General features: G+C 43.3%; 1 protein-coding gene across 1 annotated transcript in view; it reads left to right on the forward strand.

The window, feature by feature from the left end:
* cnksr2a (connector enhancer of kinase suppressor of Ras 2a) overlaps positions 1–26,410 on the forward strand; it is a gene marked incomplete at both ends in the record, with an annotated part of 187,002 nt that overhangs the window by 63,167 nt on the left and 97,425 nt on the right. The window contains one exon of the mRNA XM_083652157.1: positions 24,750–24,837. Coding sequence (XP_083508283.1) covers positions 24,750–24,837 — 88 coding nt within the window. The remainder of the gene's footprint in view (positions 1–24,749; positions 24,838–26,410) is intronic.

The raw sequence follows: 26,410 nt of genomic DNA on the forward strand, positions 1-26,410 counted from the left end.
TGTAGGCGTGGCCCAGGCGTGTCCGTGTTACCGGTACTGCAGGGCAGGTACGGAGGTAACAAATGAATTTGTGTTCGGTGTTTGCACCCTCTGTAAAACACAGATGAAAGGCGGAGGAGTGAACACACAAACCATCAGCTTGTCTTCCCAATTCACGTCTGAAGTTGGGCGGAAAGCCACACCTTACGAAACCGAGGAAACACTACCTCCGCTCTCCACTTCCTGATAGACTAACGATTCTTTTCACAGCAAATGTGATATTAATTACTCTGGATTTCAACCTCAATATTGACATGCACAAATAACCAAAATAAAATAGTCAAAAAGTATTTAAAATAGCAATGGCCATTTGTAAACAATAATGTTACCAGTAAATCAGACATACATACATCAAACATTTTGAGTGTACCACATCCGCACAAAATACTGGCCTTGGCGCGCCTCTTATGCTATCGTCTGCCTCCCGCAAGTGTCATTTTGCACTCTGGCAAAGATGATACCATCACCATGTTCCGACCGTAAACACAGGTTTGGGCGTCGCCCATGCCAAACCATGCGTGTCCGCCCTAAATGCTGGCTGCAAAGTCCTTGCGTGTGCACAATGTTAAGAGCACCTAATAGCAGGTCTTAGCCCTAAAAAGCCCACTGTGCCTGAGCGCAGTGCAGGGCAACTCCTGGCTTGGATACATTAAGCATGGCATGGATGTCCCTCTCTCTCCAAACCTCACGCGCGCACACACTCCCCCCTTCTTCAGAATGCCACGTTGATTTTCAACTATAGCCTATACATTGCAGAAAAACACTCACCTTGATTTAAAAATGAGAATTCATTTGTCATGGTTTTATTAGGCTACATAATTCCTGACCATACAGGTCTGCGGTGTTATGTGTATACAGTAACAGTAGATTACTTTTGATAAAGTTGTGCCGGCCAGTAGCCTATACAGTAACCTCTTTCCCTGCAATTGCACGCATGCAAGACCAGCTTCTCCCCAGCGTCGATGGCATGACCGCAGTCAATAGCTTAACCCGAGTGGACAATTCTGATATAGGCTATTGAAATAAGATAGAATAAAATTCGGACACATCCCTACCCTATTAAAGAAACAAATATTTGTACATGTATATGTAGCCTATATGAATGAAACATCTAATTACAGTAAGCACATGCTTTGGGACATAATAACACCATGGGGATATCCACTGCGTAACTGAGCGGCAGCCCTTTGATGTTTTTCAAATAGAATATTGTTTATCTATATTTGATCTGAACTTGTTCATTCTTGTTTTGTTTTTTTTCACTTGCCCAGAATTGCCTTCCCCCAGATGGATTATTTTCACTGTCATTTGTAGCATTGTGCTTTAGGAAACTATTGGCCTGCTTGTCATGTATCAATTAACAAATTTACTACGAGGGGGAGGGGGTTGTGGCCACATTTACCACTGGTACAGGGTTGTGGCACTAGGCGAAGCCGAGTGCTATAAACCCTGTACCAGTGGTAAATGTGGCCACAAACCCCGACCTCGAGTGGTAAATTTGTTTTCTACAACAGCTACCAAATAATATAAAAAATACACAATTGTAACATCCAATTCATTATTTACAATCATTACTGGTTTCAGAATACATTTATCCTTCCGCCACAGAATATAGTTCCATACACAAGATCAATGATTGCACTAAACATTTAGTTGCCTTTGAGCCAAAAAACAACTAACCTATTCCTTAACGGGATTCACAGTTATTGATACATTGCCTGTAAAAGTACAGTTATTTAAACAGTTATCTAAAGCAGCCCGTTTTGGTGGTGGTGTGTTGATATCTGGTGACGGCAGAGGGCGTTTGTTTGTTTGACAGTCCCAGGTTCGGGGTCCGGGCGCTAGTCCGACCTCCCGCTAGTCCGACCTCCCGCTAGTCCGAACTCGTGACAACTCAAGCTCAGCCAGTTCTCTCTCCCCAATTTCACCATGTCGTTCTTTGTTCACTTCACCTTCATCTTCATCTAACCACTGCTCAAAACTCAATCCATCCATTTCCTTGTTAGAGATTTGCAGACTGACAGGCTAACAGTGGGCGGAGTCAGCACAGGGAGCGGAGTCAGCATCAGGGAGCGGAGTGATACTGCGGTTGGAGCCGAACTGTAGATTGTTGGCGTATTTACCACTGTTGCTAGCCAATCAGAATCCAGTATTCACTCATGCTGTTGTAGAAGTCTGCCTTTCTTATCTCTAATTCCCCTTGCCCTATGTCTCAGTAAAAGCACCCTGCACTCAGCAAGGAGGAAGCTGCGGGCTCTATCTTCCCAAAAGCGCTAATTTAGCATTTGCGCTCATTTAACGCCGTGCGCAATGCAAATTGGGGGCGGACACAAGTGCATGCCTGTGATAATTGTACTGGGCATTGGCTGCCACAAGCCAAAGTAGGCGTTTCAGCGCTAAAATGTGGGATATATGGCATTACCCTATCGTCGGCAGCGCGCAATTACTTTGCGCTAAGAGCTTTGAAAAGGACCTCTTATGCGCAAATACCTCGCGCTCTCGGAGCGCACCCGTAATCTCCGTCTAGCGCAGTGCAGTGCAAAGTAGAATTCCTTTTGGAGATGTCATTACGCACAGCCTAGACATCAAATTATGCTGCTAAAATTGGGTATTAGCAGATAATTCAGTGACGCAATCAACTATAACTCACTGAGAAACTTTTATCACATCGCAAAGAGGGAAATGAATTGAGAAAACTTGTTGGACAAGGCTATTTACCTCCATAACCCGAAGGGTCGTTGGCACCACAGATGATCTGTATATAAGCTCCGTCTGTCCTCGCACGAGTGAGTACACTCTATTATGCATGGAGAGTATTACAGCATATTGCATGCCTCGCGCAAACAGCCATTGCAAGACGGGAATCTGATTGGTTTTGATTGACGTAATGCCCAGCCTTGCCTGGCCACGCCAGTGAATAATTCTGGTAGTTAACTCATTCTCTGCCAGGGTCATTTCGGTCTGTGTGCTCCCAGTGCCAGGATTTTGAGCATATTTCCTGATCTTCCAGGACCCACAGAATATTCTGTGCTAGGAATAAAATTACACAACATATCTCACAATAAAGCAGAGACTCTCTTCTTACCCCTTGTAAAAAACTGAAACTCTCCCATGTTTCCTTGTTTAGTTACAAGCAGTGGAAGTTAGCTTGTTTTCACTAAAAATGCCCTCCTTTGGACAGAAATATGAGAAAAAGAGGTTTTTAGTGAAGGACACCGTTTCAAGCAGAACTCTCTTTTGAGCTTTTTATTTTTTGCCTCAGTGACACATCAGACATATACAGTATTTGTTTTCCCAAATAAATAAATAAAAAATAAAAAATAAGAGAATGTATTTTACAGTTGCCATGTGGATTTTTAGCTTAGCTTGATAAAAGCATAAACAAATGGAACGAACCCTTATGTGGTCACACTCACACACTCTCTCTCTCTCTCACACACACACACACACACACACACACACACACACACACACACACACACAGGAATAACGAGTGCTGTAACGTTACCTGCTGTCACGTTACCTCTCATAACTAACGTTAGCACAGAAGATCACACAATAGCTACGTTAGTGCTGTAAACTTTGAAATGTTTATGTGACACATGTTTCGCCTTGGTTGCTGGGGACGGGTGTGTGACGCGGTTTGACGCGTTTGACGTATCCATGTGATTCCCCCTCCCTTGAGTGTTACAGAGCTCCCCCTTGAGAGGGAGAGCTGGCAAGAGGAAACGTGAAGCGAGTCATGCCAGCGGCATAAGTTATAAACAATGCGTGACAATTATACTCGAATGTTGTGTGTGTGATCATTTCATCTCAAACGCGATACAAAAAATAGGCTACTTTTTACCATCGTCATCGCTCTCTCCAAGTGGCACCCATTTCTCCTCCTCCGATTCATCTGTCAGAACGCTGTGAAGGGGAGCCTTCGTCGCCATGGCGCTCCGTCGTGGAGCAATAACAAAAACGCTGGCGTCTTCCTCGCCATTGTCGCCAGCCGAGAACTCTGGATCGGACTCTGTTTCGACCACAGGCTCCACCCATAAATACTAAACTAGCGGGTTCCTTTTATCAGTTTGACTTGAAACAATGTCACAGGCTGGGAAAGTGTCTGATGTAATGTAAACAGCCAAAACATGAAAGTACGTCCGAGTACGTCTTTGGCACAGAACGCCATTGTTAAAAGTACGTCCGGGTACGTCTTTGGCAGAGAATGAGTTAACACATTCACTGCCAGCCGTTTTTCAATACTGTAGTTAGCTTCTGCCAGAGGGTTTTTTTGAGGATTCTGGCTCATTTTACAAGAGCCGAGGATTCTTTTCTGTTTGGACTTTGTGAACACAAAGTTCACAAAAGTACTAATAGAATGTGTGCTTTCTCTGTCTAAAAGAGTTAGTTTGTAGAGTTAGTAGTTATGTAGATATTAGCCGTTGAGTACAGCATGGTTTCAGAGATTTTCAGAGAGTTTTGAGATAAATGGATTTTTAGAACCACCTCACGTGCCTGTGATTATGGGTGCCCTTGGGCAAGTCTGTATACTGTATTGTGTTTTGTCACAGGCGAGTTTCTGTTGCCTCACAGAGACACAGATCCCAAAAAAAGAGAAGGGAATCGCAGGAGCGGGGAAGAGGAGAGGAGAGGCGAGGGGGGGGGGTTAGACACGGGAGAGAAATTCCTTCGCGATCCCCTTCTTCCAATCTTGAGGCGTAGCCTACTCCACTCTGCTGCTGCTGCTGCTGCTGCTGCTCGTCATCTTGCTGCGAGTCTGGATTACTGTAAAACGGGCGGTTGAGAGCTTTGATGAAGCTTTTGCGATTCTGGTCTTATTTATGCTCAAAGGTACTCGAGTGTGTGTGTGTGTGCGTGTGTGTGTGTGTGTGTGTGTGTGTGTGTGTGTGTGTGTGTGTGTGTGTGTGTGTGTGTGTGTGTGTGTGTGTGTGTGTGTGTGTGTGTGTGTGTGTGTGTGAAATCGAAAGCGTTTTCGCCCAGCCATTTCCTTGAGAATGGCTTGCTCCCGCGGCTGTTTTTGGTTGGCTTTCTCTCTGTCGGGAGAGCACTGTCGCCACTTAGTTGGTCGGTAAAATAGATTATACACATTCAATACTTCCAATATTTTTATAGGAGACGTGGGGGGCATTGATCCACGTAGCACCGTCAAAAAAAAAATATATATTTTTTGACGTCTCAACTCGTCATTGGCAGTGAACCGCTGGATTGTGTTGACGAGTCAACTCGCCATTGGCAGTGAACGTGTTAAGACTGCCCAAATCCCGTTTGCGCAGGCATTTTGGGGCGCAGATGATTTTGGCACGGCTCTAATTTGCGCTTGCGACACCTGCCGTGAACCTTTCCACATCCCGGCCGAGAATTGCATCCCCAACATATTTCGGGGCTGTTTTAACTTAGAAATCAGGGAGGTCACGTCTACCAGACAATTATATAACTTTTAAACAGTTACATGTCTGTATAAATCATTACAGTATGCTCCCGTGAGGTGGGGATGCTTTTTTTTGCTGCTCTGCGGGGGAGCAAAACTCGGCAGAACACCTGGCGGACGGCGCAAGGTGGAATGCTATCTTCCGTGCCTTAAGGCACGTGCAAACAGGTGCGCAAAGCGCTATTAGGGGATAGCGCCTGCCGGAAGATAGAGCCCTGCGTCTCATCTGCCAGGCTGTCACAGACAGGGGGATGGACATGATCACACCTGTGAAAAGTTTTGGGCATATATGGAGGTTTGCGCCGAGGTGATGCCAAGCACAGTGGGGCACTACGCCCACATTTAGCGTTGCACGCGGCGCTATTCGGCTGCAAAATGGGCGCTAACGCGAAATGACCACCTTTGCGATGATAGAGCCCTGTGTTTTATTAGTGAACATTGCCTGAGGAAGACCTGCGTGGTTGAAACGCGTTGCGTTTTGTTTGCCCGTAGTAACTTTGAAGATATATTCTGATTTGTAACTGCTTGTACACAGATATATTACTTCGTATTAAATATTGCTATATAAAAATACTCCTAGTAGCTCCACCGTTTTTTCACTTTGAATACTTTTGCCTTTTGAGCTGCTTTGGTCCACACTTTCTGTGATTTCCTATTAGTGTAAATCCTCCATCTACACATTAACCATGGTGGCCCAATGGTTAGAGAAGCGAGCTTGTGACCGGAAGGTCATCGGTCCAATCCCCGGAACCGGCAGGATAAATATGGGTGGGGAAAGTGAAAAGGCAGCGCTTGCCCCTCCCTCATTACCACCACTGAGGTGCCCTTGAGCAAGGCCCTTAACCCCAACTGCTCCAGTGGAGCTGATCAGTGGCCAGCAGATTAGACTGTGGTTGTACTGGTCAGCTTCCAGGTATGAATGTGTGTGTGAATGTGAACAGGGCACTCCTGAAAAAGAGAGCATTGCTCTCAGTGAGACTCCCCCTGTATAAATAAAGGTAAAAAAAAGAAAAAAAAAAAAAAAAGTGTCATCTTCTGAAATTGGGTTGCACAGCTTACAGACAGGTTATCTGTTGGGTCTTGAAAAGTATTAAAAGTTGATTAATCAATTTAGGGATGATTAAGGCCCTTAAAAAGTCTTCATCGCCATTTAATGAAGTATTACTTCATTATTAGTATATTATTAGTAAAAAAAAAAAACTACTAATGCTACATGTTACTTATTCCTTCTCTAACTACTTCCTACATGGTGCTGTGCATAGTTGTTTTCTGTACTGTTGACAAATTGTGATATTGTAAGTCGCTTTGGACAAAAGCGTCTGCTAAATGACGTAATGTAATGTATTGTAATGTATTACATTTTGTAGCTGATTGTGTCATATATCGCCTCATATCGATCTCAGACCCCTGAATTGAATCAAAATCATATCGTGGCAGACTTTATCATACCAGCGAATATGGTATCATTGTCCAAATAATCTATATAATTGGCGGAGCCTGCGGTGACATACAGTATCTCTATAATGAACCAATTCTGCTTCAAGCGCTACGCATGCAGGCTAAACCCCACTAGAGAAGGAATAGTCCATTCATCTGTACAACGCAGGGGTGTCATAGATTGAAAATGATTTTTTCATAAAGTGTTTTGGGACCTTTTGCACATCATTTCAAGGTTTAATCATTTGAATAGCGACATAATTGTATATGTTTCATAATAAATCTATAGCTGTCTGAATCCCCTTTTAGTTGATGGCCCCTGGCAGCTCCATTTAAACCCTGGTTGTCACAAAATCCCAGGGCACACCTGGACTTGCCTCACGGCATACTGTACCTAGACTGGCCTCACGGCAAACTTGGACTTGCCTCACGGCACACCTGGACTTACCTCACGGCACACCTGGACTTGCATCATGGCACACCTGGACTTGCCTCATGGCACACCTGGACTTGCATCACGGCACACCTGGACTTGCCTCATGGCACACCTGGACTTGCCTCATGGCACACCTGGACTTGCCTCATGGCACACCTGGACTTGCCTCATGGCACACCTGGACTTGCCTCATGGCACACCTGGACTTGCCTCATGGCACACCTGGACTTGCATCATGGCACACCTGGACTTGCCTCATGGCACACCTGGACTTGCCTCATGGCACACCTGGACTTGCCTCACGGCACACCTGGACTTGCATCATGGCACACCTGGACTTGCCTCATGGCACACCTGGACTTGCCTCACGGCACACCTGGACTTGCCTCACGGCACACCTGGACTTGCATCATGGCACACCTGGACTTGCCTCACGGCACACCTGGACTTGCCTCACGGCACACCTGGACTTGCATCATGGCACACCTGGACTTGCCTCATGGCACACCTGGACTTGCCTCACGGCACACCTGGACTTGCATCATGGCACACCTGGACTTGCCTCATGGCACACCTGGACTTGCATCATGGCACACCTGGACTTGCCTCACGGCACACCTGGACTTGCATCATGGCACACCTGGACTTGCCTCATGGCACACCTGGACTTGCATCATGGCACACCTGGACTTGCCTCATGGCACACCTGGACTTGCCTCACGGCACACCTGGACTTGCATCACGGCACACCTGGACTTGCCTCACGGCACACCTGGATTTACCTCATGGCACACCTGGACTTGCCTCACGGCATACCTGGTCTTGCCTCACGGCACACCTGGTCTTGCCTCACGGCACTCCATTTGGGAACCACTGCATTAGTGGGCCCTAATGATCTGGAACAGCTTGTGCTTTACTGTATGTTGGGCTAGCATCCTACATTAATAGGCTGCAGACACCACTGCTTCTTGAATATCATACAGCAGAGCCAAATTAGCATGCAGTATGTCACTGTAATACAGTGACGTGCGGTGAGGTCAGTGGCTGGGTAGGCAGGTGCCCCAATTTGTGTGTTTTGTTTTCTTCTGCCGTTTGAAGACAGATTGAGAGGAATATCTCGTTTTAATTTAGCATTAGGATTACACTGTTCTGTTGTGGTGCCGTTTTACAATGAGGTTATCAGGAGAAAATCAAATAAAGCGCCTGGTTCACAATTACTGATTAACTCAACTACGCGGATGATAACAGCATAGCATAACTTGTCAGCAATCAGATAAACAGCAGGAGAGGAAGAGAGAGAGGCCGTGTGTGTGTGTGTGTGTCTCACGATTTTCCTTTACCTTAGCGTTGTGCACGGAGATTTGTTGTTTACGCGCTTCATTTAGAGCCAGGTCAATCCGTGTGGAATTCCCGAATGTCTTGAGTGCAATTTGCTGTTGAATATAGCTGAACCACACAGCCATTCCTTTCGTTCATACCACTCTCGCTGGAAAGACCTTTTTACATTCTGTGCCTTCCGTCCTTTCACGCGTTGAAACTGATACAGTTCGAGTAGAGCTGGTGTTGGTCTGCCATTTTTAATATCAAATTTTTGTTGGAAATCCAACTTACTAAAACCCCTGCAGGTGTTCAATCGACATAATTTTGTCCCGCTAGCTTCTGCATTCAAACTTGGCCATGCAGCAGTGACTGACACATCATTTTGACCCGCCCACACACAGATAAACCAATGCCAGTCAGCCCACACAGAAATCAACCAATGCCCGGCAGGGTCGGCACAGAGCCGGCGTGCAGACCCTGGCTCTGCTCGGTGCCATGAAATACACAAGGAAGGCAATATGCATGTGCAGACTTGTATGAAGGCCTCGTTGGAGGTAGGTAGTGCCTATCCTCAGTACCTCTGTAAGGCCGGAGAGGTCGTTAGAGCCGAGTGTTCAACTGCTTTGAAATGCACAGCAATAAAAGGGAAGGTACACAATAGATTTTAACAGATTTAAAATTAGTTTTAGACATTTTGAGCAAAAATAACACCAGGACCATAAAAAAACATGGAATATTTAGGGAAAAGTATATATAATAAAAAAATAATAATAATAATTAACTCATTGAGTGCCAGCCACTTTTGGAGAACGGACGCTCCCAGTGCCAGAGATTCAGAGCATTTTCAGTGATTTCTCGAGGCCCACAGAATATTGTGTGATATTATGTAAACACCGAACACGCACAAAGAACGATGAGACTCTATTGTATCAGCAGCAAAAAAAAGTTTATTGATATCATTTTCCGTTCTTTAGTTATCAGCCGGAGAAGATAGGTCAAAAACAGCAAAAACAGGCGTTTCCATCTAGAAGCTGAGATATTGAGCCTTTTGTGAAATGAAGCATTTCAAGCAAATCACTGACTCTGAAACTAATATTTTCTGACCTGAAACATCTGAACAGTAATTTCCTTCAATAAACAGCACCCACACACCCCTCAACTCCAAACTCCTCCTCCGTGGGAGTGTCTCTGGTGGCTCTGCTCGCTGTGCTGGCTGCTGCATGTGTCAGGCGAGTCTCTGCTGCCTGCTATGGCAGGCTCTGCTGCCTCACGGATCCACGTTCAGATGGCGGCCACTCGTCGGGGGAGTCTGGATGGGGCTCGCGTTCGTCTGCGTTTCTGGGGTTTCGGTTGTGAGCTGGGATGAAGCTGCGTCCGATTATAGGCTTTCTGCTGCGCGTTTCAAAGTGCGCTGCACCCAGTCTATTTTCGGAGCGCTCAGCCTTGTGCGCCGGCTCCCAGCGCGACACTGAAAATTGGTTTTATTTTCTGGCGGCTAATCGTGTGGAGAAGCTATGCAGCAGAGACAGAGACATTTGTGGGAGCGGATTGACTGCTGTTCACAGCTAACGTTGGCTCCAGGCAGCCAGAGCAATCTGTGCCGCTCTGGCTCATGCATCGGTTTCTCTTTCATCACGGGGCTTTTTCTGCTTTTTTTCCCTCAACTTTCTCTAATCTGGAGAGCACTGTCGCCACCTAATGGGTCTGTAAAATAGGTTATACACATTCAATAACTTTTTTTTTTTTTTTTATTGTGTTTTAATGTTTAATTACCATATGTAAGGGTTCATGCACAGAGGGGATTGTCGGGAAAGAGATGGCTGTTTGAGGAAGCTCCCATTTATTAACATTTCAACAAAACAACATAACACAACACCACCTGTGTTGTTTTTTACAGTGCACACAGTGTCCGCGGTGTGGTGAAAAGAGGGCAAGAGAGGAAATTAAAACAGAAGTGGATTTATAGTTAGAAAGAGTGCTAAAAAAGAGAGATTTTTTTTTTTTTTTTTTTTTTTTTTTTGAAAAAATCCATAGATAAGCCGCACCGTTATATAAGCCGCAGGGGCCAAAAAAGGCCAAAAAACGGGAAAAAAGCCGCGGCTTATAGTCCAGAATTTACGGTATTTAAATGTCTTCTCTGGAAAAAAACTAAAACTAAACTAAAACTAAACAAAAAAACATGCAGTTTGGCAGACCAGACTTCTCCTTTATTGGCTGGGAGACAATGACGGTGTCTCACATTCGGACACAAAACTTTCTTTTTCTCTGTCTTTAAATTAGTCAAAACACTAACAAACAAAACTATTTTGCTTAGCAGGTGCCCACATTTTGCACATGCATTATTAGTATAGTGAAATGTTATGTGATGAGTATTCATGAGGATTCTTCACTAATTATTATATAATGATTGGTATTCATTAATATTGTAGTTTTAGACAAGGCTTTCCATTTTCTGGAACAGTGTGCAGTATCATCCTTCATATCTTTGCCATGTCACCGCCTTCTTTATATGCTTCACTGTTTCTTTGTGGTGACAGATTTTATTTCAAACTCCCTACGCTCCACACATCAATCAATGAGCAAACACTTACCCTTTAAAACTGTCAGTGAAAGGTGAGCTCGTCCTTCTACACAACTGAAACTTGCAGTTTTTCTTTTGAACTCCAAATCCCTCCTAAATTAATAACAGAACCATGAAGACTAGATTTTTTGTGTGACATATTTTACTGACTGCATAGCAAAGTAGCAGTTTTGCTAATTTGATTAAATTATGGGAGAAGATTGGGAGAAATGAGACCATGAAAATCAGAGGTCCCTGGTGAAAGTGAGCGTTATTTGTTAACTCATTAGCCGCCACAATTTTTCAGAAAAAGTCACTAGCCACCGCCAGGGTTTTTGATCATTTTCATTAATTTTCCAAGACCCACAGAATATTTTCTTCTATGACTACATAAAGACTGAATATCCCAAAAGAAAGAAGAGAGCCTCGACTTTCATATGAAAAAGAAGTTTGATTCTACCTAAAGAACCGATCCGTTCTTTAGTTATCGACACAAATGTCGTTTTCACCAAAAACACCACTCTGTGACCAGAAAGCGGAGGAAAAGGCATTATTGTAAATTAAGTCATCTTCACGGCTCCTGACTCAAATAAATGCCTTTGATGGCGGATACTGGCCAGTGTTATACTCAACTATGATCCCCATAATGATTTGGTGGCACAGCTTTCACTGCAACACCGGTGTGAGAAAAGAGATTCACCCCGCTTTTGAGAGAGGCGAGCCGGGTCGCGCGTTCGTCTTGCACAGGGATAGGGGGGCGACTGGTTGTCTGTGTAGCCCAGGCGCGGACTGCATAATCGGGCACGTCGGGCAAATGCCCGGTGGCCTGGCCTGGCCTGGCCTGCAAAAAAAAAAAAAAAAATGTTTTGGTGCCCACAGTCATGCCACTCACTGAACAGCAGGCCAGGCGCCGCCTACTGGTTTACTAGTGGTTTTATTACTTTATTCAGGGTTAAAGTGGGTGCATCTCATTGTAAAATTGGACTCGGCCCAAATTGGGCTTCAAACGGCCCAAATCTGGCTTCAAACGACCCAAATTGGGATTCAAACGGCCCAAATTGGGCTTCAAACGGCCCAAATTTTTCGCGCGTCGGCCCGTAGCGGCCTGGCCTGCTTGGTATCTAATGCCCGGCCTGAATTATGATCCCAGTCCGCCCCTGGTGTAGCCTACTGTATGTCAGGAGCAATCTACCGGCTGAAATTTACACGGCGTCGAGTTTAGGAACTGGATTACTAATTCCTGAGGACAAGTGACTTGTGGACGTGTTGCGTGCAGGTTGCGTGGTGCGTGGTGAAAACAAAATCCTTCACGTTCGAGTGACAGGCTGCCCCCCCCCCCCCCCCTTCCTGCTGTAATGGAGTCCAATCCCGTATCGATAAAAGCTGCTGGACCAGCGTTTGAGCCGTGCCATGGAGCTGTGCTATGGACCTTTTCTGATGGGAGATTGTTGCTTTTTTCTGCTTCCTGGTTTTGTTAGACAATCGTGGTCGTTCCTGTACCCTTAGACGTGCTGTACTATTTCACAAGGTGAGTAAGAGAGCCATCTATCACATGACGGTGAAAACACTTTAGCTTAATTTATACTTATTATAAAGTGTCGCTCAGCAGATGGTCGCAGACGAAAAAGAAAGTGTTGCTCATGGTGTTGCATTTATACTTCAGAAGACGCTCGCCTCGGTTCAGCGGTCACGTGACACCCGAACGCTATAAGCAGCTGCAGACAGTCATGAGATGAGAGGGAACGAAATGCACAGTGAAACCACCTCGGAGGCAAGATGTAACATACTTGGCTGCAGCCGCATATAAACAGCACACAACTCACCTCTCTCTCTGGGAAATCGGTCACGACGTTCTTTGTGATTTTCACGGAGTCATACATCATCTGATAAAAATAGCGGGGACACGTTCATTCATTTCAATCGAGCGAAAACTAGCGGGTGGACCCCAACCAAAGCAAGGAAGTGCGTGCCGTCTATATAGCCAATCAGACTTGCGCGATACTATGACGTAGTCAGCAGGGGTGTCACGATACACTAATTTCACGATACGATACGATGCACGATATTGGGTTCACGATAACGATACGATACGATATTTTAACAATATTCTTTTTAACAAAAGTAAATAATTTTTATGTATTTATTTATCATTTATTTAACCATGTGAGTCCCGTTGAAATCGAAACCTCTTTTCAAGGGAGCCCTGGGAAAATACTGGAAAATACTCAAATACACAAAATACAAAACAAATGCTGTTTTTGGAAATTGTTATTATAATAACTATAAAACAACATGGAAGATAATGCTTCTCTTGCAATAGAATGTGTCACACTGTCACAAACTAAATGTTTGTTGCATGGTGAAAGAAAAATAAAGTATACAATCTATTTCTTAAATAACTCATGCTCAATGGTCCCTAAACTTATGTAATCTTATGTACCCCTTGAGCTGTTTTGCCATGCCAGTAGTAGTCTACCCCCTCACTCATGCGTGTTGATTCTGCTAAATTTGTTCTATTATTATTCAGGAGCAAAAAAAAAAAAAAAATGTTTTTTTGTTTTTTTTGTTTTACGATATCATTTTTTTCTGATGATACGTATATCGTGACGTTTCGATATCGCGATATATCGTGCGACAAAATATCGTGACACCCCTAGTAGTCAGCGACACTAGACATTTCACCAGGTAGCAGACACTGCTCGCCGACACTTTCAAAAGTGTCAGCAGACAAAGCATAAATTGGGCTTTATTGCCGTCCGATGACCTCAATGGCAGGGAAGCGTTTTATTTTAAAAATAACGTTTAGAGACACCAATGGTGGAGAATGAGTTGAAGTCATAGACAGGGCGGGTTAGTAGAAGGACAAAACCTTTTCCACTCCACTTATATTGATGATGTCAAAAGGTGCCCAAATATATCAAACATTTTCAAAACGCTGGATTCTTATAATGGGGTGGCTACTTTTTTTTCTGATTCACCCAACGCCAACCCAAAAATCACTGTGATTACATGCTAGCTGATTTCAATAGGCAGTTTATTGCAGTGGTCTATTACTGTGACGATTTGTGAAACTTATGGTCCCTACAATGTTTAAAGCGATATGGGGTTTTTACTGCTGTAATGTCCCATGGACCGTCTGATTAGCTGTAGCCACAGAGAGGTTTTAGCTGGCCCGCGTCTTGTTTCAAAGTTGTTTGAGGGTTTGAAGCCTGATGGTTAACAACCAGGGTAGCCTTAGGTCCTGCGTATATATAGCACACAGCCTCAATACTGATGACCTAAATCACACACACACACACACACGCACACACACACACACACACACACACACACACACACACACACACGCACGCACAGAATGGATACACTATACACTAGAGGCTATGGCCGAATTTGAATCTGGGTCTTTAGAACAAAGAAGTGAGGTACTGTAACGGGGTGTATGTGTGTGTGTCTTTGTTTATGCAGTGGGTGTGTGTGTGTGACTGCGTGTGTGTGTTTTTGTTTATGCATGTGCATGTGTGTGTGTTTGTGTCTTAGTTTATGCGTGTGCATGTATGTGTGACTGTGTGTGCGTTAGTGCTGCACGATTAATCGAATCGCAATCGCGATGTCAGCATGTGCGATTACATAACCGCAAAAGTGTGCGATTATTTACATTTTTCTAATGTCTGTTTGTGTGTGTGTGTGTGTGCCTCTAACTAACGTTGTAACGCGACGTAGCAAACATGTTTCTCTGCCATCACACTGGACATCAACACTAGCGGGAGACTTCTCCCATGCACTCCTGCAAATAAGTAATATTATGCGCAGCAAGGTTCACAAACATATAACATCTTACCGAGAGGGAGAAAGAGAACATCCATGATCGCTAACAGCTAGCTAATAACTAGCCGTTCAGAAAAACATGTAAACAGCTGTGTGATTAGTGAGAAAGTCGGTAAAATAAGGAGAGTGCTGCAGGTGCTTATGCAGAACTAGTGCATGTTTAAGTGCACAGTGGGTAATGACCCGCTGTGATGAAGAATATAGCGAGATTAACAAGGTTGATAGCAGAGAAAACACTGTCGCAGCTGCCTGCAGCAGCACCTAGCTAGCAGAGGAGGTTTTTCCAGTGAGGCATAGGAGGATGGTCCTCCTCTATTAGATTGGGGATTTTATATAAAAAAATATATATATAAAAAAAATATATTTTTTATTTTTATTTTTATATTTTTCATTTTTCATATTTTTTTTTATAATAAAATATCAATCAAATGTGTTTTTTCTTATGTGCAGACGCTCATTTTTTCATTAATTATATAGCTCCATGCAGACGAGTCACTCTGGCCCTGGTCTCAGCATGGGGGAGGGGATTAAAAAAACACCCGCCCTGTGGGCTTGATTTATTTGGTAATTTATCTAATGAAAAAATAAGATTGGTTGAAAAAGACTTGCAATTCACAGAAAACAGTGAGAGTGATGTGTTTTCCAACGAATCAGATTGAGCTAGGAGGGAGCTCTCCCTTAGCCCGTGAAACCAGGTGAAACCCTAATTGGTTGTTGTTTGATAGATAGATTGCTTGACATTGATTGACATTCTGTATTGTCCAATGCTGAATACGTCTGAAAATCGGCAACGTTGTTCCACTGCCTGGTCTGTGGTCTCTCACGCTGAATCAAGGAGGTGAAATCCACTGCTTGACCTGACAGGAAGGATTTACTGAGACAGTAGCAGCATATCATATTTCCCTCTTATTTTTATTTACTTTTTTATCAATCAGTAAGTGTTCACAAGCCAGACAGTCGTTGATATTGGATTACCACCAAAACGAGTTTCGAGTTGCGGGGAGAATTGAGCTGCGCGATACGGGCTTTTTGCAATGTCAGAAAACTGGAATATTTGCAACGTCTTGACTGCAGCGTTTCCCCTACAGACAGCACGGATATTCAAGTAAGTCAATTGATTTCAAGTTATCCGAACCTTCTATTAAATTCGGCGTGGAAATGGTTCACCGAGCAGCGCTATTTTTGTCGTATTGAAGTTTCATCCTGTAATTTCTTATACTAAAACCCGCGAACCTTAAATTCACACATTTTTTAACTGAATTTGGCCTGTAAATCGATAGCTGACAGCGGGCTCAATTTTAAAGCTTGAGTGGTGATCTTTATATCATATGAAAGTAGAAGAAATAAGGAATCGATTGGGATGAAGCATGTCAACCTAGGATGTCGGGAAGGGGGGGTAAATAACGCTCCAAAGTTGATAACTAAATGAGTAGTGCAGCACTGTGCACAGGAAGACACACTCTCGTTCCAGATGCAATTAAGTGTAATTTAACGCTATTTGACAACAGTTTCGGCCATAGACTTTGTCAAGTATCATACAAACAGTGCAAGACAGCCATTATAAAGACAGGTTAGCTGATTGAATGGACAACACCTGTCTTGTGAAAGCACACCTGAGTGTGAGACATCATAGGATGAATCAAAACATTGATGTCACAGGTAGGCTGTATCCCATAATATATCATGAATCTATGTGAATAAATAGATTTATATAAATAGTAATCACAGCCTAATGCATAGAGATAAATCCTGAAACCTTCTCGCAACAGTTCTAGCCTAAGCCAGTGGTTTTCAAAGTGGGGTCCCCAGCAAAAAGGGGGGATAATCTATTTTCACTATAATTCCATGCCATCCATAAGTAACACAATCTAAGATAGTGTAGAAGTGAGTAACTAGGCTAATTAGAACCATAACAGCACAAATAATTGACAAAAATCTCGAAATAAATATACAGTATTTACTCTGAGAAATGAAATAATGAGAAAAGGAACAATTATTGATGGTTAAAACTGAATAATGACATCACAACAGTCTAATCCTAATGCTAATTTAAAATGAGATTTGGGCGTTTTGGGCAAAAACTGCTTGTGGGTGAGAGTATCAGCAGCAGAGCACACGTCATATTTTCCCTGGGACCGCCTCAGGTGCCAGGTGCTGTTCCGTCCTGTAGTCCTCTCACTGGGTGCTAATGCAATGCTCCTCACTGGGTGGAAAGCTAAGAGGCTTGACAGCATGGGAAACATGGCAAATACACGCGCGCACACGTGAAAAAAAAAAAGCCCTTCGGTCGCCGCACTAGCTTCCTCCCCTGTTTCCAAGCTCACCAGCCACCACTGCTAGCTAGCCACTGCCAGTCACATGATGCCTTTAGGGTCCCTCGATAAAGTCTGGATGCACGTTACCTCGCCTCTCTCAAAAAAGAAGAGTCACGTGAGTGTGGCGTTTAAGGCCATCTGTCGCTACAAAAGAAATAAACAGGGTGTATTACTCATTGCATTACTGGACACAGTGGACAGACATGTAACTAACTTTGCAGTCTGAGCCATCTTCTATGTGCTGTAACACAGTGCTGCAGTTTCTATTTTTCCCGTGTTTCTTTTTTACATGTTTGGGACAGGCAAATGTCTCAAACCTAGACTGATATCACAGGATGTTGTGAAGAGTACATGGCTATATAATTTGTAAAGATGTTATTATACAAATACCGTAATTCTTCCAATAAGCGCCTGTACTTTAATTGCCGCCGGGTCTTCCCTTTACCGCCGGGTCCAAATTGATTTAGCATAATAAGCACCTGACTCATTTTCCCACCGGGGCGTTTTTTAGAATAAATAAGTTTTTTTGTACTGTATGTTTTGGAGGAAGTCAGGCGGAAGTTTCTCCCCCTGTCAGACAGTTTTATATTTTATTTATACATGCTGTAACTGACATGTTTCAAGTATGCATACCGCATTGTTTAATGGTACGGATTCCTGTAGGCAAAGTGCTGGAGATGCTGTCTAACCGAGAGCGGTGGGCAACTTACGCTAACGTCGCATAATGTTACAGTTGTGCCTTGTAAAAGTGCATTTCTCTCAGCGGAACAGTGATCATAAATGCAGTATGGATTATACCCATTATACTGGACATGTATTGGAAACTTCGCATCTACCTACCGGTATTTAGTAAGTCTACTTGTTTTGTCTAGTGCTGCAGTGCTGTTTGGTTAGCGTTAGCTTGGTAGCTACGTTAACGTGCCTTCTATGTTGCTTTGCTGGGAGTATCTGGCAAGCGAGACTAATAACGTTGCTATGACTTCTTTCCAATGAAACACAAACAACTGAATGTGTGAGCGGTAGGCTAATGTTACTTGTTTAAAATAATAGGTATGGCTGTTTGGCAGAGGAAGAAGAGGAGAGCAATGAACTGATACCGTAAGGTAGTTGGATGATGATGATGACGATGAAGATGAAGGCTATCAGTTGTTTTCGTTCATTCCAGTCCATTGTACAATACTAGGCATGTTCAAAACTGCCTGTACCTACCCTCTTGTGTGTACTAAGTACAGTACTATCTCACTGGTTTAAACTGCCTGTACCTACCCTCTTGTGTGTACTAAGTACTATCTTACTGGTTTAAATAAGAAATTTGATACTTTCCATTTTTGCTGAGCAGGCATTTCTGTTCAAAAAATAATAATCGCCTGGCTCAATTATGCCAAAATGAAAATAACCGCCTGACTCTAATTGCCGCCTGTCTTCCTTTTACCGCCCAGGTCCAAATTGATTTAGCATAATAAGCGCCCGGGCTCTTATTGGCAGAATTACGATATATATATGCTCAGCCGCGCTGGAACTATTATTAAGTAGGGGGTGCTGTAAGCAATGGCCGCAAGGGCAGCGTCGAAGAAAATTTGAAGTTTTTTGGACTTTCATCCATATTAGAAGAATATTTAATTTTAAATTAACATTAGGATTATACTGTTGTGATGTCATTATTCAGTATCTTCTCCTTTTCTCACTCACTTTCATGTAAGCACCTGCTCTCCCTCTCGTTTTACACTACAACAGACAGCAACACAGGCATAAACACTGAACTTATTATTATTATTATGGAAAACCAGATTATGATGAAAATCAAACACTTTTGAAGAGAGCGCATATGAAATAAGATTAGAGCTGGGAAGCACAAACTGTTTTTTGATGCATTTTGTTGGTGGTATAAACACAAGACAGCCAAATCCAACAATTTCGAAAATCCCATCTCTTGCCACCAGGGGGTGCTGCAGCACCCTCAGCACCCACCTTCCCGCTCCCTATGCTGTATTCTGTTCTTAAAATGTTTTCTTTTTTTTTGGAAGATAATTTTATTTAAAATTGTTTAGTGAAAATGTATTTAGTTTTAATATATTTTAATATAGTTCATGTATTTTAGTCTGTGATAACATTAACCCATGGTATTTTTGTCCAAGGTTATCATATATGGAAAGAAGTCAAAGCTCTTAATTACCTAATACCATAGAAGGTGTTTCTGGAGCGAGTAACATTGCTGAGTTGTGGAGGCAACATTACTCTGTCTTATTTAATTGTATTAAAAGTGACCTATATGAAGTAGGTAATTGTGACGCTTATGACTTAGATGGAATATCAGCCAATGAGGTCTACTTAGCTATCTCCCAGTTAGCTGATAATAAAGCAAGTGGCTCAGATCTCATCTCCGCTGAGCACCTAAAACATGCAGGCCCGAAGGTTGCAGTCCTCCTAGCAATATGTTTTACAGCCTTTATGTCCCATGGCATTTTGCCAGAATCCATGCTGGCTGTTACTCTTGTCCCTGTAATTAAGGACAAAGCAGGCAAAGTGGGGAGTTTAGATTACTACCGACCTATTGCATTAGCGAGTGTGTTATCCAAAGTACTGGAGAAAATGTTATTAGATAGATTAGATTCTTTTATTTTTACCACAGACAACCTGTTCGGCTTTAAGTCCAAGCACAGTACAGATTTATGCATTTATGCTCTAAAAGAGATGGTTGAAACATATAGAAGAGCTAATTCTTCTGTTTTAGTAGGTTTTATTGATGCTTCTAAAGCTTTTGATAGGATAAATCATAAAGTTATTTGTTAAATTGAGCCAAAGGGGGGTGCCTGCTACCATAATTAGGGTCCTTGTTTTCTGGTATGCAAATCAGAGTATGAGAATAAAATGGGGGGATGCAGTCTCTGCTCCTTTTGGTACACCAGGGAGGGATTCTTTCTCCTGCCCTCTTCAACCTTTATATGGATGATCTCTCTGCCCAACTTACGGGATGTAACACTGGTTGTATGATTGGTAGCACTGTGGTCAACCATCTTATGTATGCTGACGACCTTGCTATTTTTTCTCCCAGTAGTGCAGGGTTTCAACAACTGCTCAATATTTGTTGTGATTATGGTGTTAAATTTGATATAACATATAATGCTAAAAAGAGTGTGGTTTTAATCTGTAGGGTTAAGGGGGATAAGGACCTCAGACTCCCATTCTTCTATCTCTCAGAGCAAATGTTATCTGTCTGCTGTAAAACAAAGTATCTGGGACACTTACCTGATCGTCTGAGGGATGATGATGACTAGGGCTGTGCCGATTCACTTATCTCCCGATTCGATACTATCACGATACTTTGGTGCCGATTCGATATATATTGCGATTCACGATTATTGCGATTCTACGATTATTGCGATTCGATATTACGATTTATTGCGATTTTTGTTTATTTTTTTCTTTTATTTTTTCAGTTTGTTTGCTTTTTTACACTAGATTAGAACATGGGAAAAGTTGAATCATACACTAGAGACTGTATATTATATATCATGAGTAGGGCTGGGCGATATAGTTAAAAACAGGGGCGGACTGGGATCATAATTCAGGCCGGGCATTAGATACCAAGCAGGCCAGGCCGATATGGGCCAACGCGCGTGAAATTTGGGCCGTTTGAAGCCAGATTTGGGTCCAATTTTACAATGAGATGCACCCACTTTAACCCTGAAGTGTAATTATTACTTCAGACTAACTAATAAAGTAATAAAACCACTAGTAAACCAGTAGGCGGCGCCTGGCCTGCTGTTCAGTGAGTGGCCTGACTGCAAGCACCCAAATTTTTTTTTTTTTTTTTTTTTTTTTTTTTTTTTTTTTTTTTTTAATTTGCGATTATCGATTCTGGAATAAAAGATCGATCCAAAAAATCGTGACATTAAAAATCGCGATACTTAGGTGAATCGATTTTTTCCCCCACCCCTAATGATGACATCTATAGACAGCGCTGCGTGCTGTATGCACAGGCTAACATGCTGGCTAGGAGATTTTACTGGTGCTGTGACTATGTCAAATTCACTCTATTTAGATCTTTTTGTACACCGTTGTATACTGCCCCCTTGTGGGTGAAGTTTAGGAAAGAGAGCCATCACAAACTACGGGTTGCGTACTGTTTCAGGATTCTCTTGAACAAGCCCAGGTGGAGTAGTGCCAGCGAACTATTCTGTACGGCCAGAATTCACACCTCCTGAGGAATTTGATGTATAAATTTATATGCCGTCTAAACGGGTCTATGAACTGTGTAATCCCAGTGCTGACTAACCCCAAGTTTAGCACTGTCAGATATGGTTCCCAGCTTTGGAAATATTGGTATCAGTGCCTTGTGCAATGAGTTTTGTTTTTTGTCTTCTATGTCCCTGTGTGTTTTTTTAACTGTTGTATGTACTTTTTATGGACCCTGAGTCTGCTCAATAAACTTGATTGATGGATATCGTCAAAAACTCATACCGGCACATCCCTAGATACAATTTGTCTATTATATCGCAATCAATATTGTCCACCATAATCGCTAATCGCACCTTTCCCGTGCAATCGTGCAGCACTAGTGTGCGTGTTTGTGTGTGTGTGTGTGTGTGTGTGTGTGTGTGTATGTGTGTGCACGCGTGCATTCTTGCTGTTCACTGCATTGTTTCATTGTGGTTCTGAACGCTCCCCATCTCAGCTGCAGCCAATGTTCAGCCAGTCTGCCTGAATCTACACTGTGATAACTGCTGACTGTATATTGAATGATCTGAATCTACACTGTGATAACTGCTGACTGTATACTGAATGATGTCCATTGAATATGACTTTCTGTTGTGTTTGCACGTCAAGTCACATTAGTTGCAACATGTCCTTGTACCAATATCACTAACACCCGTTCACATTAGACTAATCTGATTTGCTACACATCAGCCCATTCATTACTATGGGACATGATTTAAACACAACACACCGCCCCCTTGTGGTCAGTGGTTCTGTTGACAGCGGAGTGATGTATATTTAGGTAAAAATCCACATTTTTGTTGTCTCCAATCCATCTTGACTCCATCAAGCTCTTTTTATGCTACTGTATGTCATCTTATGCTACAGCTTTGTGTTTTTATGTGCCATGTTCTTTTGTTATCTTATGTTTTTATGTTATCATGAGTTTATGGTGCCGCCTTGTTGCATCTCAAATTCCACAATGGGCCAAATCAAGTTGGACTTGACTTGATTTAACTTAGATTTGAGTTCTTTTTTGTTGTTGTCTTCCCCTTTTTTCCTCCAATTTTGTCAGTGCCATCTGACCTTCGTCGGACCTTCCACACGTCTCGTGCTTCCATCAGGGACCGCAGCTCCCCGGTTCTTGCAGCTCCGCAGTCCTATTTTAGGGTGTTGACCATGGTCTTAAGTGGTCTCCCAGGGTTCATCCTTCCATCAGTTGGTTCCCACAGAATGACTCGACTAGCAGGCAGCTCAGGGTGTCTCGCGCAGTGTCTGGCTAGCTGTAGTCGCCTGTCTCTTATTTCTCTGGTGAGAGGTGGTAGGTCACCATAGCTTGTTCGAGATGTGCTGTGTCCAGGAGATGTTACTGTAAATGCCATTCGCAGCATCCACGTGTAGGGATGTAACGATAACCGGTTGTAATGATAACCGTGATAAAATTCCTTATGATAACGTACCGTTTAAAATTTTCATTATCATTAAAACCGTGGTATACCGTGATTACAGTGCTTTGAAAAACATGGTAAATACTGTCCATCATCAACCAATGTTGGCAACAGTCTCCCAGATGCAAACGTGCAGCCTTGGAGAAATGATTTCAGTGAGTGCATCAATCCTTTCTGGGTCTGAGTTTCCAATATAAAACGTTGTAAAATTATTTCAGTGAGTCTCTCAATACTTTTTGAACATTTTCAGCAATTTTTTACGAATACCCTTGATAACACGATAGCCGTGATAATCTTGGTCACGATAATCGTGATGTGAAATCTTCATACCGTTACATCTCTATCCACGTGTAGCATCTGGCAATAGATTTTGCTAATACAATACATTATCTAAACAAGCGTGAATTCCATTCCATGCCAGATTTCAGCCCTCTGCCCCTGCTGCCATCCTGCCTTTTGAACCCCCCACACCGCCTCCCTTTTAGACAATTGGCATGAACACAAACCTTTACACGTGCACGCACGCACGCGCGCACACACACACACACACACACACACACACACACACACACACACACACACACACACACACACACTTGACCTCCATGCCAAGTTTCAGCCTCCTAGGGTGAGAACTGTGCCTGCTAAAGAGTGGTGAACTTTTTGTGGACCAACCAACCTACCTACCAACAGAGTGACTTGGTAGAGTGACAGAGCTAAACACACATGTCATCATGCCAGGTTCACCATTTCAAAACCAACTACCAACAGAGTGACTTATAGAGCTGCTGGTCGCAGCTAAACACACGTCATCATGCCAGGTTCACCATTTCAAAACCAGAAACATAAATGAGGATTTGATGACCTTTATAACATTGATGTATGCTGGTCATCTGTGTATGCTAGGCTGTTAGTTTGCTTTAACAATATTACCTCCCTCTAAAATATGTTTTTTAATGTTACAGTAGCAGCAAGAGTATTATGCATTCTACTCGCTGGATAAATGGGTCTTCCTCACATGAATGTGTGTGTCTGTCTGTCTCTCCCACCTTGTGCTGTCCATCTCCTCTGTGTGTTATGTCTCTCCACCTTGTGCTGTCCATCTCCTCTGTGTGTTATGTCTCTCCACCTTGTGCTGTCCATCTCCTCTGTGTGTTATGTCTCTCCCACCTTGTGCTGTCCATCTCCTCTGTGTGTTATGTCTCTCCACCTTGTGCTGTCCATCTCCTCTGTGTGTTATGTCTCTCCACCTTGTGCTGTCCATCTCCTCTGTGTGTTATGTCTCTCCACCTTGTGCTGTCCATCTCCTCTGTGTGTTATGTCTCTCCACCTTGTGCTGTCCATCTCCTCTGTGTGTTATGTCTCTCCACCTTGTGCTGTCCATCTCCTCTGTGTGTAATGTCTCTCCACCTTGTGCTGTCCATCTCCTCTGTGTGTTATGTCTCTCCACCTTGTGCTGTCCATCTCCTCTGTGTGTTATGTCTCTCCACCTTGTGCTGTCCATCTCCTCTGTGTGTTATGTCTCTCCACCTTGTGCTGTCCATCTCCTCTGTGTGTTATGTCTCTCCACCTTGTGCTGTCCATCTCCTCTGTGTGTTATGTCTCTCCACCTTGTGCTGTCCATCTCCTCTGTGTGTTATGTCTCTCCACCTTGTGCTGTCCATCTCCTCTGTGTGTTATGTAATGGAGCAGAAACACTCTGAAACAGTGCTGACGGTGTCATCTGTTCCTCCAGGTCTCCCTTTGCTGCCGTGGCAGACTACTCCGTAACCCGGAATAATGTCATCCAGCTCTGCCTGGAGCTCACCACCATTGTACAGCAGGTGTGTGTAATAGTGTGTGTGTGTGTGTGTGTGTGTGTGTGTGTGTGTGTGTGTGTGTGTGTGTGTGTGAGTGTGTGTGTGTGCACACGCGCGTGTGTGTGCATGTGTGTGCGTGTGCGTGCGTGTGGCTGATAGCTCTTATTCTCCTGCTTCACTTGAACTGTGAGGCAGAAGGGGGCTGCTGTGGGTTGTCACAGCCTCCTGATCAGTGTGTGTGTGTGTGTGTGTGTGTGCGTAGGGGTGGGAATCACCACAATCCTATATTATCACAATACTTCAGTCACGATGCAATATTATTTTTATTTTTTTTACATTTTGCAATATGCTGAGTATGTGTAGGATGACCAGATCCCAGCAAACCAAATGTGGGACAAATAGTACGTTTCTGTGGGACAGTGTGGGACACGTTACCGATGCTTCGAGGTAGTCTAAAATTTAAATTAGTCTAACTTAAAAAATATATACATTTCTATTCACCCCTCTCTATGCTTTGCCCTCTGGTTGATTCACACAATCTGCAAATAAAAACATAGATTATTTTATTTGAATGCAACTTTGGAAACTCCCACGCTGGGTAAATACAGTAAGCACAAAGGGAAACTTAAGTTTCACAGTGCTTCTTCTCCAACACATCTGACTAAAATGTGTAGGCTACAATAAAACAGAGCAGGCAGGTTGCTGACATGGGATTCAAGTCATAATCACATGGCAGGTTTGTGCCTTCCACACATGAAAACATTAAAGTTAGTCAGACTATTCTAGTAGAACAATATACAGTACTACTGAACCATATACTGAAGTAGAACCATAGTAGGCTACACAATTAGTAGCCTACAGCTTCATCTGAACAAAACATTAACTAGCATTACAATAAGACCACAGCTTACAATGGAATTTATAATTGTCCTTTGAAAATAGCCTATAGCATCTGTTGAGAAAGATTTGAAGCTGTCTTCAATTGTGCCAGTTAACAACACTCAGAGCTTTGTGCAAAGATGCACTATTGCATTACTATGGGTAGTAGCTATTATCATTAGTATTGGTAAGTATTTGACCATTGGTATTGTTAATATTGCTGCTAGTTACTGGGAATGCATCGCTCAGGCTGCACTGTGTGAAGTTAACTGTGCGCTGCACATCTCTCGAGCCACAGTGCAGACAAGAGCAGCTGCGTGCATGCTCTCTCTCTCTCTCCCTCTGTCTCGGTCTATCCGTGTCTATCTCTCCCTCTCTCCATCTGTTTCTCTCTGCCTCAGTCTGTCTCCCTCTCTCTACTGCCTGTCTCGCTCCCTAGCTTTCTCTGTCTCTCTCCCCCGCTCTCTGTCTCTCTCTCTCTCTCTCTCTCTCTCTCTCTCTCTCTCTCTGCCTCTGCTGGTCGGATCCGCTCCCACTCTCTCTCTCGCCCAAAATGCGGGACATGTCCTCAATTTGCGGGACGCGTGAAAAATCATGAAAATGCTGTGCAGTCCCGCACAAAGGGGGACATCTGGTCACCCTAATGTGATAACATTATATTGCAATATTGCGATTTATAAAAAAAATAATACTGTCAATTATGTCCTCAAAGGAAAAC

Source organism: Poromitra crassiceps (assembly GCF_964638095.1).
Source record: "Poromitra crassiceps genome assembly, chromosome: 2".
NCBI classification, from domain to species: Eukaryota; Metazoa; Chordata; class Actinopteri; order Beryciformes; family Melamphaidae; genus Poromitra; species Poromitra crassiceps.